We start from the raw sequence: 13,245 nt of genomic DNA, 5'->3' as shown, positions 1-13,245 counted from the left end.
ATATTGCTTGGCACTAGAAACACTTCTAACAAAACTCTGTGCAAATTGAAGTCCTGCCATCAATTACATGTTCACAAAGATTCCGGGTTAACTTTTTATTTCTCAAAAGCTTAGACTTCTTGGGTTGATGTTGAGACGACTGGATAGATCAGAATGACAGGTCATTCCCTTATTTTAAGGGGGATAATTTTCTTTCTGTTGTGCCAGCAACTGGACCAAGTGGGTGTCTAAGTGCAACAGGAGCGAGGAACATAGATCAGAGGGCCCATGTGTCTTTTTACGCTCTGGTTGATATAATTCTCATGGAGAACAAGATCTGGCCTGTATCTTTCCAACTCTTGCCATTACGCTTACCCTTTTTCTTAATTATCTGTAGTTTTAAAATTTGGGATAAATATATTAGTTGGTAATGTTTTCTTTTTTTAGTGGACTAAATTAGTAACAACAACTTCTTATACTTGTAATTGTACTGGGTTTGGCTGGGATAGAGTTAAATTCCTTCATAGTAGCCTGTATGTGGCTATGTTTTGGATTTGTGGTGAAAAAAGTGTTGATAACACAGGGATGTTTTAGTTATTGCTGAGCAGTGCTTACACAGTGTCAAGGCCTTTTCTGCTTCTCACACTGCCCTGCCAGTGAGTAGGCTGGGGGTGCACAAGAAGTTGGGAGGGGAAACAGCCAGGACAGCTGACCCCAACTGACCAAAGGGATATTCCAGACCATATGACGTTACGCTCAGCAATAAAAGCTGGGGGAAGGAGGAGGAAGGGGGGGACGTTTGGAGTTATGGGGTTTGTCTTTCCAATTAACCGTTACACATGATGGAGCCCTGCTTTCTTGGAGAAGGTTAAACATCTGCCTGCCAATGGCAAATAGTGAATGAGTACCTTATTTTGCTTTGATTATGTGCGCAGCTTCTGCTTTACCTGTTAAACTGTCTTTATCTCAACCCATGAGTTTTCTTATTTTTACCCTTCCAATTCTGTCCCCCATCCCACTGGGAGGGGGAGTCTGTGAGGGGCTGTGTGGTGCTTAGTTGCCAGCTGGAGTTAAACCACGACAGCAATGCGTAAGGATTCTTATTAGAATGTTGTGGGGGACCATATCAAAGGCCTTACAGAAGTCCAGGTAGATGACATCCATAGCTCTTCCCTTGTCCAACAAAGCAGTCACTCCATCGCAGAAGGCCACCAGACTAGTCTGGCACAATTTGCCCTTGGTCACTGGGCACAGAGGTGAGGGTGGCTGGTATGTCATTCCCATGGTCCTCCTTTTTACCCTCTTTAAGAATGGGTGTGATATTTCCCTTTTCTCCAGTCACTCAGGACTATGCCTGACTGCCACGACTTTTCAAATATGATGGAGAGTGGCTTGGCAATTACATCAGCCAATTCCCTCAGAACCCTGGGATGCATCTCGTCGTGTCCGGTGGACTTGCGCATGTTCAGGTTCCTCAGGTGGTCTTGAACCTAATCTCCTATGATGGGCAGGACTTCACTCCCCCAGTGCCTGCCTTGGGATTCAGGGACTCGAGAGATGTGGGAAGAATGATTACCATCGAAAACTGAAACAAAAAAATTGTTGAGTACCTCTGCCTTCTCCATGTTGGTTGTCACCAGATTCCCTGCCCTATTTATCAGGGGGGTATGATTTCTTTTGTCTTCCTTTTCTGGCCAACGTATCTGTAGAAGCCCTTCTTGTTATTCTTCACATCCCTTGCCAAATTCAGCTGCAGCTGTGCCATAGCTTTCCTGATCCCATCCCTACACAGCCAGGCAGCGTCTCTATATTCTTCCCAGGATGCGTGCCCCTGCTTCCACTGCCTATGCATTTCCCTCTTGAGTTTCAGTTTGACCAGGAGGTCCTTACTCAGCCATGCTGGTCTCCTGCCTGCCTTGCTTGATTTCTTGCACATAGGAATCAATAGTTCTTGTGCTCTAAGAAAAATGTCTTTGAAGAGCTGCCAGCTCTGTTCAGCTCCTTTATCCCTGAGGGCTGTTACCCAGGGAGTCCCATCCACTAATTCCTTAAACAACTGTAAGTTTGCTCTCCTAAAATTCAGGGTCGCCCATATCCCTCAAGACCGTGAATTCCACCAGGGCCCCCAATACTTGCTACTTTGTTCTCAAGCTTCAACTATATAAATAATTATGTATACACATAGCCACACATATATATTAACTTGCTCATTGTAGAATCATAGAATGATTTATGTTGGAAAAGACCTTTAAGATCATCAAGACCAACCGTTAACTCAGGACTGCCAAGTTGACCACTAAACCATGCCTCTAAGCACCACATCTACGTGTTTTTTGAACACTTCCAGGGATGGTGATTCCACCACCTCCCTGGGCAGCATGTTCCAATGCTTGACCACCCTTTCCGTGAAGAAATGTTTCCTAATATCCAATCTATACCTGCCCTGGCGTAATTTGAGGCCATTTTCTCTTGTCCTATCGTTTGTTACATGGGAGAAGAGACATACCCCCATGTGTTGGGTCTGGCTGAGCCCCATAGCATCCCTCATAGTGCTGTGCTTGTATTGCAAAAGCTAAGAGAAAGGAGGAGGAAGGAGGGGGAGGGGGGGGGCGGCATTTATTATTTACAACACTTTTCTTCTGGAGCAACCACTACACATACTTAAGCCCTGCTTTCTGGGAAGTGGCCAAACATCATCTGTTGATGGGAAGTAGAGAATAACATCTTTTGTTTTCCTTCGCTTCCACGTGTGTGACTTGCTATCGCTTCATTAAACTGCCTTTATCTTGACCCACAAGGGTTTTTTCCATGTTTTTTTCTCCCCCCATGTTCTGCTGAGGAAGGGAGTGATAGAGCGGCTTGGTGGGCACCTGGCATCCAGACAAGGTCAACCCACCACACCCCAACTGTCTACAACCTCCTTTCAGGTAGCTGTAGGTCCCTCCTCAGCCTCGTCCTCTCCAGGCTAAACAACCCCACTTCACTTAGCTGCTCCTCATAAGACTTGTGCTCTAGATCTTTCACCAGCTTCGTTGCTCTTTTTTGGACGTGCTCCAGCACCTCTACGTCCCTCTTGAAGTGAGGGGCCCAAAACCGAACACAGTATTCGAGGTGCAGTCTCAGCAGTGCCGAGTACAGGGGGACAGTCCCTTCCCTTGTCCTGCTGGCCACACTGATACAAGCCAGGATGCTATTGGCCTTCTTGGCCACTTGGGCGCACTGCTGGCTCATGTTCAGCTGTCTGTCGACCAGCACCCCCAGGCCCCAGGTCCTTTTCTGCAGGACAGCTTTCCAGCCACTCTTCCCCAAGCCTGTAGCCTCGCATGGGGTTGTTGTGACCCAGGTGCAGGACTCGGGGCACTTCTCCTTGTCGAACCTCATCATACAATTGTCCTCGGCCCATGGGTCCAACCTGTCCAGATCCCTCTGTAGAGCCTTCCTACCCTCAAGCAGATCAACACTCCCCCCCCCCCCCCCGCCCCCCCCCCCCCCCGCCCCCCCCCCCAACTTGGTGTTGTCTGCAAACTTACTGAGGGTGCACTCCATCCCCTCGTCCAGATCATCAATAATGATATTAAACAGGACTGGCCCCAATAATGAGCCCTGGGGAACATCACTTGTGACCGGCTGCCAATTGGATATAACTCCATTGACTACCACTCTTTGGGGTCAGCCATCCAGCCAGTTTTTTACCTAGCATAAAGTACACCCGTCCAAGTCATGAGTAGCCAGTTTCTACAGGAGAATGCTGTGGGAGACAGTGTTAAAGGCTTTACTAACTTCCAGGAAGACAACATCCACAGCCTTTCCCTCATCCACTAGGCGGGTCATCTTGTCATAGAAGGAGATCATGTTCATCAAGCAGAACCTGCCTTTCATCCAGCCATGCTGGCTGGGCCTGATCCCTTGGTTGTCCTGCACATGCTGTGTGATCGTAGTCAGGATGATCTGTTCCATAACCTTCCCCGGCACCGAGATCAGGCTGACAGGCCCGTAGTTCCCCGGATCCTCCTTCCTGCCCTTCTTGTAGATGGGTGTCACACTGGCTAACCTCCAGTGTTCTGACCTCCCTGTTTAGCCAGGAGTGCTGATAAATGATGGAGAGTGGCTTGGCGAGCATTTCCACCGGCTCCCTCAGTACCCTCGGGTGGATCCCATCCGGCCCCATAGACTTGTGCATGTCTAAGTGGAGCAGCAGGTCATTAACTGTTTCCTCCTGGACTATGGGGACTTCATTCTGCTCCCTGTCCCTGTCTTCCAGCTCAGGGGACTGAGTACCCTGAGGATGACTGGTCTGACTATTAAAGACTGAGGCAAAGCAGGCATTAAGTACCTCAGCCCTTTGTGGCAATGTTTCCCCCCGCATCCAATAAAGGATGGAGATTATCCTTGCCCCTCCTTTTGTTTCTAATGTATTTGTAGAAACATTTTGTTCTTATCTTTTATGGCAGTGGCCAGCTTAAGTTCTAGCTGGGCTTTCGCCTTTCTAATTGTCTCCCTGCATAACCCAATAACATCCTTATAGTCCTCCTGAACTGTCTGCCCCTTCTTCAAAGGTCCTAAATTCTCTTTTTTACCCCTGACTTCCAGCCAAAGCTCTCTGTTCAGCCAGGCTGCTCGTCTTTTGGTACATGGGGACGGCCTGCTCCTGTGCCTTTAAGACTTCCTTCTTGAAGAATGTCTAGCCTTCCTGGACCCCTTGGCCCTTCAGGACTGTCTCCCAAGGGACTCTGTCAACCACTCTCCTAAACAGGCCAAAGACTGCCCTCTGGAAGTCCAGGGCAGTGTTTTTGCTGACCCCCTTCCTTACTTCTCCAAGAATCAAAAACTCTTGTCATTTTGTAATCGCTATGCCCAAGACAGCCTCCGACCACCACATCATCCACCAGTCCTTCTCTGTTCGTAAACAGCAGGTCCAGCGGGGCATCTCCCCTGGTTGGCTCACTCACCAGCTGTGTCAGGAAGCCACACACTCCAGAACCTCCTAGAGTCTTTCCTATCTGCTGTGCTGTATTTCCAGTGGACATCTAGTAAGTTGAAGTCCCCCACGAGGACAAGGGCTAGCAATTGTGAGACTTCTCCCAGCTGCTTGTAGAATGTTTTGTCCGCCTCTACATTTTGGTTGGGTGGTCTGTAATAGACTCCCACCAAGATGTCCGCCTTGTTGGCCCTCCCCCTGACCCTTACCCATAAACATTCAACCTTGTTGTTACCATCATTAAGCTTTAGACAGTCAAAACACTCCCTAACATACAGGGCTACCTCACCGCCTCTCCTTCCCTGCCTATCCCTTCTGAAGGGTTTGTAGCCATCCATTGCAGCACTTCAGTCAGGCGAGTCATCCCACCATGTTTCTGTGATGGCGACTATGTCATAGTTTTCCTGCTGCACGATGGCTTCCAGCTCCTCCTGTTTGCTGCCCATGCTTTGGGCATTGGTGTAGATGCACCTCAGTTGGGCTATCGATCTTGCCTCCAACACTGGCATGCTGCCCCCAGGCTCATCTCTAGCGAGCCTGGTTTTATCCCCTTCCACCTTCAAATCTGGTTTAAAGCTCTCTCAATGAGCCCTGCTAATTCCTGACCTAGAATCCTTTTCCCCCTTTTAGACAGGTGAACCCCATCTGTTGCCAGCAGGCCTGGTGCCGTGTAAACTGACCCATGATCAAAAAAACCAAAATTCAGCCAGTGACACCAGGCCCGGAGCCAGGTATTGATCTGTGTGATCTTCCAATTACTTGCACCATCAATACCCTGCAACTGGCAGGATAGAAGAAAACACTACTTGAGCTCCTGATGCCTCAACCAGTTGCCCCAAGGCCTTGAGGTCTCTCTTGATTGCCCTCAGAATTCTTGTTGCTTGGACTTTATCGCTGCCCACCTGAAAAAAACAGTAATGGATAATAATCAGAGGGCCCTACTAGACAAAGGAGTTGTCTAGTAATGTCCCTTACCTGGGCCCCAGGGAGGCAGCAGACTTCCCTATGGGTTGGGTCTGGTTGGCATATCGGGCCCTCTGTTACTCAGAGTGGAGTCACCAATGACAACCACCTTTTTTTTTTTTCTTAGCAGAGCTGGGTGTGACACATGGGGTTGAAATTATCTGTGGTACTTTAAATTTATTTCCATGATTAAAGCATCTTGATTCTCTAAAGATATGTTTATTTAAGAGCTGTCATTGGGCAGAAGTCATGAGTCCACTGTGCTTCATGAGTTGTTGTTGAGTTCACTCAAGACATGATTTCTTAGATTTCCCTGAAATACATGTCTTTTTTCTATTGAAGTTTGAAGGAAATATGTTTTCTTAAATTATCCTCTCTAAGAGGGGGACTGCATACTAATATCAAAGTGGAACTTTACCAATATTCTGTTTTTTTCTTGACAGCTGGAAGATGGACACACTTTATTTGACTACGATGTTGGACTAAATGACATAGTTCAACTTTTGATACGCTCTGAATCTGAAGCTCCTACCACTTCTGTGACAAATCAGAGTGGAGAGGTCAATCCATGTGCTGTTTCCAAATGTAAAAACAAAGTCAAAATAGCAGCCAGTAGCAGATCACCGAATCAGCCATCTACATCAACTCACTTGTTTCTTATAGATCCTGGCATTGGATTGTACAAGGTATGTGCAAGTTTTGAAAGTAGGGGCCTTATCTTGCTTCTATCACTTTTATTGCTTATACAGGCCTGTATCTTCAAACAATTTTCTTTCATGACCGGCTTTATGACAGTGGGACTGAGAGAGTCAATATTAGTTTGCATCGTGCAGTTTAAAATAAATCTTAAACTGTGTTAAAAAAGCATTTAATGTTTAGAAGCTAAAACTGATAGAACACTGGAAAAGGTTGCCCAGAGAGATGGTGGAGTCTCCACCTTTGGAGATATTCAAAACCTGACTGGATCATGGTCCTGGGCAACCCATTCTAGCTGACCCTGCATGAGCAGAGAGGTTATACTAGGTGATCTCAAGAAGACCATTTCAACCTAAATGACTCTGTGATTCTGTGAACAGATGCAATTGGAATATATTATTAGCTAACACATACTGCTTAATAACCTGTCCTGGTTTCAGTTGGGATAGAGTTAATTTTATTCCTAGTAGATGCTACAGTGTTGTGGTTTGGATTTAGGATGAGAATAATGTTGATAACATGCTGATGTTTTAATTGTTGCTATGTAGTATTTCCCCTAAGTCCAGTACTTTTCAATTTCCCATACTCTGCCAGTGAGCAGGTGCACAAGAAGCTGTGAGGGAGCATAGCCAGGATAGGTGACCTGAACTAGCCAAAGGAATATTTCATACCATAGAACATCGTGCTCAGTATATAAACAGGGTGAGCTGGCCAGGGGTCACTGATTGCTGCTCAGGGACTGGCTGGGCATCAGTCCACGGGTGGTGAGTAACTATATTGTGCATCACTTGTTCTTTCCCTTCAGCTTTTATTCCTTTCTCTCTTTTTGTTATCTCTTTTCATTACTATTATTGCTATTATGTTTTATTTCAGTTATTAAACTGTTCTTATCTCAACCCACGGGTTTTACCTTTTTCCGATTCTCCTCCCCATCCCACTGGGGGCAATGGGGTGGGGAGTGAGCGAGTGGCTGTGTGGTACTTAGTTGCTGGCTGCAGCTAAACCATGACAGCACTTTCTAGTGCCCAACATGGGGCTCAAAGGCTTGACATAATGACAGATCTGACCAAAGCATGTTAAAACAAATTTGTTATAAGCATTTAATATATTAGTTTAATACTTGCTGGTCACAATGTTGATGCATTTGTTCTCAGAGTTGTGGTGCTTGGTCTCAGAGTTATGTAACACCTTACAGCATATGCTTACTCTTTTGGTATTTATCGCCTTTGGGGCATGGGCTAAGGTTATAATTTTGTTGTACTTTGTAATACTGGCTTATGATATGACAGAATTGCTGGTTGTGAAACTAATCTGGTATTTGTACTCAGCATTGCTGTCACCTCTCTATTTCGGGAGCCATCTATTGGAAACTACTGATAATTACACCTTTTGACTTGTCTCCTTGGAAAGCCAACCTATGGAGACATCTTCCTACATCTTCCCCTTCTCCTCCAGTCTAATTACATTAGCATGTGAAAATTTTGAAAAAAATTAATATCCCTGGGATGTTGAAACCAGAGTGGTCCTATTGCTAGGAACCATGAATGTTGTTCAGTCTTGTTTAGGTTTAAGCAACTATTTGTGGCTACTCAGACCCAGGCAACAGGCACTGCAGCTATTCCAACCCCCGTAACAAGCACTGTGGCTAGTCCAACCCCAGCGACAGGCACTGCAGCTACTCAGACCCTGGCAGTGGGTGATGCAGCTGAACCAGAGGACTAACCCATGCTAGTATCGATCTCCCCTATACACAAGAAGAAATAGAATAGAATAGAATAGATGCTTTAAATCCTTGCTGAACACAATATTACTTATGAAAAAATTCTTCTTCCCAGTAGTCATTTCCTACATCACCAGAATTCATGAAAGCATTACTGAAATGAGTCACAAATCATCCTTCAGACAAATTAAGTATTCAACCTAAAAACCTGGCAAATTTCATCAAAATAAGTACTGCAATTTGCCTCTGAAACAGCTTTGGGGAATGGGTGAACATCAAGTCCCCCAATCAGCTTGATAGGACATTCAATCCAACAACAATTTAGATAGCAGATTGAGAAAAACTTTGCTCAAAGACATCTCCCCCAAAATGAGGGTGCCTAGGCAAAGTATTAAACTAAAAGCTATACATTTGGTAAATAATCTTACATGATATTTTTAAGAACATTTGTCGCCAGTTCATAATTTACATTTATGAAGTTGACAGGCAAATAATTAGTCAAGCTGTATTTCATATAAGTCAATAATGACTCTCTAAAGGGATATTAGAATATGTACTAAAGCAAGAGTAACTTGCTTTAGAGCAAGAATAACAGATTTTTTTATTTCACTAGCTCTTCCAACTCCAGTAATTTAGAAAACAGTCAAGTTACCTTAGTAAATGTCACTCCCATTTTTTCTTCCTGTTTAGCATGCTTCTAAAACTTAGGGCCTCGTTAATATCTTTTGATTGATGCACCACCAATAAACAGCTACACCTGGTGCATCTGTCATCACTCTTTCAGTATACTGAGCATCTACAAGTACAAAAAAAAGAGATGACATCTTCCAAACACATAGAAATTCCTAGCCTCTACAAAGCATGCAATGATTTTGTTATTTAGTTGCTCCTTAGGGAGTGCAGCAGCCCAGAGCACTGCAAACAGAGGTGCAGCCGCTCACTAGCAGGGGCAGTTTGTGGCGCAAAGCACCTGGGATGCTGCAGGGGCTGCTCTCAGTTTGCACAGCAGTTTGCACACAGAAAGGCTGACTCCTGATTAGGGAGGATCCGGCTCACAGAGAGCAGCAGATACTAACAACACGGCTGTGTTACACAAGTATACACAAGAAGAAAGAGACACAAAAGACGGGTTGTTTAGTAAAGGAGGATGAAACAGGGACGTCACAAGAACAGGAGGAAGAGGCAGAACAAGAGGTATCCACTCAATCCCTATCCCCAAGTGAGCTGTTTGATATTCAAAAAGATTTCAGCCATCATCCAGGTGAGCACATTATCACCTGGCTGCTCTGATGCTGGGATATGAGGCTAGTAGCCTGGAATTAGAGGGTAGTGAAACCAAGCAGCTGAGATCACTTTCTAGGGAAGAGAATATTGACAAGGCAATTGAAAGAGGGATGCAAGTTCTCAGCCTCTGGAGGTGACTGCTGTCAAGCATGAAGGAAAGGTATCCCTTCAAGGAAGATGTTATATGTCATCCAAGCAAATGGCCCACCATGGAGAGAGGTATCCAATACCTGAAGGAATTAGCTGCACTGGAGATGATTTATTATAACCCGAACAGCATGCAGCTACCCACAGATCCCAACAAAGTCTGATGCACACAACCCATGTAGCTGAAATTTTTATGGAGTGCACCATCATCACATGCCAACTCATTGGTAGTAATGACCTATAGACCAAAAGGCACCAATGGTGGATGAAGTGGGTTGCCAACTCCAGCAATACGAAGAAAATCTCTTCCTCCTTATGGAATTGCAACTCAGCTGTGGAAAAACTGTCTGAAAAGTGTGAATAACTGTTCCAGGAGTTCTAGCAACAAAAAGATGATAGGTCCAACTCCCCACCTGTATGGACCAGTACCTCAGCTGTTAACAGCAAGTATTCCTTTGCTCAAGAGAGAGGATATAGAGGGTACACACCACGGGGTACCCTGTGGTTTTACACAGAGAGGACATGAGGAGGTGGGATGGAAAATCCACCTTGACCCTAGAGGCACAGGTACTTGAATTTCAAGGAAAAACAATCACAAATGGGGATTCTTCCAGGAAAACCACTGCTCCAGTTTCCAGCGGGCAGTTTCCCAGACAGAGTGGAAGGGCTGATCTTACTTCTGATCCTAGGGAAGTGAATTCTAATACGTTTTAACAAGAAGTGGAGAATCCTATGATCAGGGTTAAGGGGACCCTGCCTCCAGCCACGTGGTTTACTGGACTGTGTGGATCAGATGGCTGGCACATCAGACCCACAGGAGGATAAGGCTCCAGTAGACGCCAGTGCACAGTGTACCCTAATACCATCAAGCTATACGGGGGCAAAATCCATTTGTATTTCTGCAGTGACAGGGGGATCTCAACAACTAACTATATTGGAGGCTGAAATAAGCTTTACTGGGAATAAGTGGCAAAAATATCCCATTGTGACTGATCCAGAGGTTCCATGTATCCTTGACATAGACTACCTTAGGAGAGGGTATTTCAGGGATCTGAAAGGGTATTGGTGGGTCCTCTGGTTTCAGCTCAGATAGAGTTAATTTTCTTATTAGTAGCTGGTGCAGTGCTGTGTTTTGGATTTGGTGTGAGAACATTGTTGATAGCACACTGATGTTTTTTGGTTGCTGCTGGGTAATGTTTATACAAAGTCAAGGGCTTTTCAGTTTCTTGGGCTTTGCCATCAAGAAGGCTGGAGGGGCATGGGAAATTGGGAGGGGACACAGCCAGGACAGGTGACCTGAGCTAGCCAAAGGGGTATTCCATACCATATGACACCATGTTGAGTATATAAACTGGGGGAAGAAGAAAGAAGGAGAGGACATTTGGCATTATGGCGTTTGTCTTCCCAAGTAACCGTTATGTGTGATGGAGCCCTGCTTTCCTGGAGATGGCCAAACACCTGCCTGCTGATGGAATGAATTCCTTGCTTTGCTTTACCTATTAAATTTTTCTTATCTCAACCCTTAAGTTTTACATTCCTTTCCGATTCTCCTCCCCATACCTCTGGGTGAGGGGTGAGGGAGTGAGCAGCTGCGTGGTACTTAGTTGCTGGCTGGGGTTAAACCATGACAGTGAGTTTTCGGTATAGCTCCTTGGAGATGGAGGAAAATAAGCAGATGTCTACTTTTCCTATTCTCTTAGAGGAACCTTCTATTATGGGGTTGCTGAAGGTCTGTCATGATTTAACCCCGGCCGGCAACCAAGCACCACACAGTAACATGCTCACTCCCCCTCACCCAGAGGGATGGGGAGGAGAATCAGAAAGGAATGTAAAAGTCAGGGGTTGAGATAAGAACAATTTAATAAGTAAAGCAAAAGCCACACATGCAAGCAAAGCAAAGCACGGAATTCATTAATTACTTCCCATCGGCAGGCAGGTGTTCAGCCATCTCCAGGAAAGCAGGGCTCCATCACACATAAAGGCTACTCAGGAAGACAAACACCATAATGCCGGATGGCCCCACTTCCTTCTTCTTCCCCCAGTTTATATACTCAGCATGACGTCATATGGTATGGAATACCTCTTTGACTAGTTCAGGTCAGCTGACCTGGCTGTGTTCCCTCCCAATTTCCTGTGCCCCTCCAGCCCTCTCGCTGGCAAGGCCCGAGACGCTAAAAAGTCCTTGACTTAATATAAACATTACCCAGCAAAAATTATTAGTATTATCCAGAAACAAGCATTACCAACCGAAAATTGGTTGAGGTTCCCCATGACTGGAAAAAGGCAGACATTACACCCATCTTCAAGAAGGAGGATCCAAGGAATTACAGGCTTTAGAGCAAGAATAACAGATGTTTTTTATTTCACTAGCTCTTCTAACTCCAGTAATTTAGAAAACAGTCAAGTTACCTTAGTAAATGTCACTCCCATTTTTTCTTCCTGTTTAGCATGCTTCTAAAACTTAGGGCCTCGTTAATATCTTTTGATTGATGCACCACCAATAAACAGCTACACCTGGTGCATCTGTCATCACTCTTTCAGTATACTGAGCATCTACAAGTACAAAAAAAAAAAGATGACATCTTCCAAACACATAGAAATTCCTAGCCTCTACAAAGCATGCAATGATTTTGTTATTTAGTTGCTCCTTAGGGAGTGCAGCAGCCCAGAGCACTGCAAACAGAGGTGCAGCCGCTCACTAGCAGGGGCAGTTTGTGGCGCAAAGTACCTGGGATGCTGCAGGGGCTGCTCTCAGTTTGCACAGCAGTTTGCACACAGAAAGGCTGACTCCTGATTAGGGAGGATCTGGCTCACAGAGAGCAGCAGATACTAACAACACAGCTGTGGTGCAGAGGGGACGCTGAGGACTGCATGGAGCTGCTTGGAGATTGTGCAGTGATGGTCTCAACATAAAGCAGGGCACGCTCCCTAGCACTGACTGGTGATAATGCCCTTGGCACACTGGAGGCCTTGATCCAAACAGAGTTGGGGTGGGGTGGGAGGATGACACTTCCCAGATCTCGGGCTGCAGAGTGCGCCTGGGGCCTCTCTGTGGGACTAGGGGCAGTGGTGGCATCTCCTGTGAGAGAGGTGCTCTGGTTGAGGTGCTGAGCGAAGGAGGTGCAGGAAGAGGTGAGCAGGCTGCAAATCATCAGGGAGGACAATGAGGAGATTGACAGGGTCTTTGCAGAAACTCTGCAGAGACAACAGCCTGAGCCACACAGAGCAAGGAAGGAGGGACAGCTAGAGGCCATGGTCAAACAGGTAGCTGAGGGTGGCTGTCAAGGTGGAGAAGGCTGGGAGCTTGTGACTTTTGGCAAATGGAAGAAAGGTGTTCCTGCTCCACCTGCAGACTTGCAACTGCCCTGAGTATAGTGCCCTGGGCACTGGTGAGGACAAACAAGACCCTTCAGGGTATGCATCAGAGCCAGCTGAGACCAAACCTTATGTCTGCACAAAGGGAAAAAGGAAAGGGACC

The 13,245-nt window shown here is 45.9% G+C and overlaps 1 protein-coding gene across 1 annotated transcript in view; it reads left to right on the top strand.

The window, feature by feature from the left end:
- Positions 1-13,245, top strand: part of LOC121080674 (E3 ubiquitin-protein ligase UHRF2-like) — an 86,252-nt gene that overhangs the window by 18,015 nt on the left and 54,992 nt on the right. The window contains exon 3 of the mRNA XM_040578813.1: positions 6,364-6,606. Coding sequence (XP_040434747.1) covers positions 6,364-6,606 — 243 coding nt within the window. The remainder of the gene's footprint in view (positions 1-6,363; positions 6,607-13,245) is intronic.

This window comes from Falco naumanni, chromosome W (genome assembly GCF_017639655.2).
Source record: "Falco naumanni isolate bFalNau1 chromosome W, bFalNau1.pat, whole genome shotgun sequence".
Taxonomy (NCBI): Eukaryota; Metazoa; Chordata; class Aves; order Falconiformes; family Falconidae; genus Falco; species Falco naumanni.
Note: the sequence above shows the minus strand (reverse complement) of the source record. Positions and strands in the feature narration are given on the sequence as shown.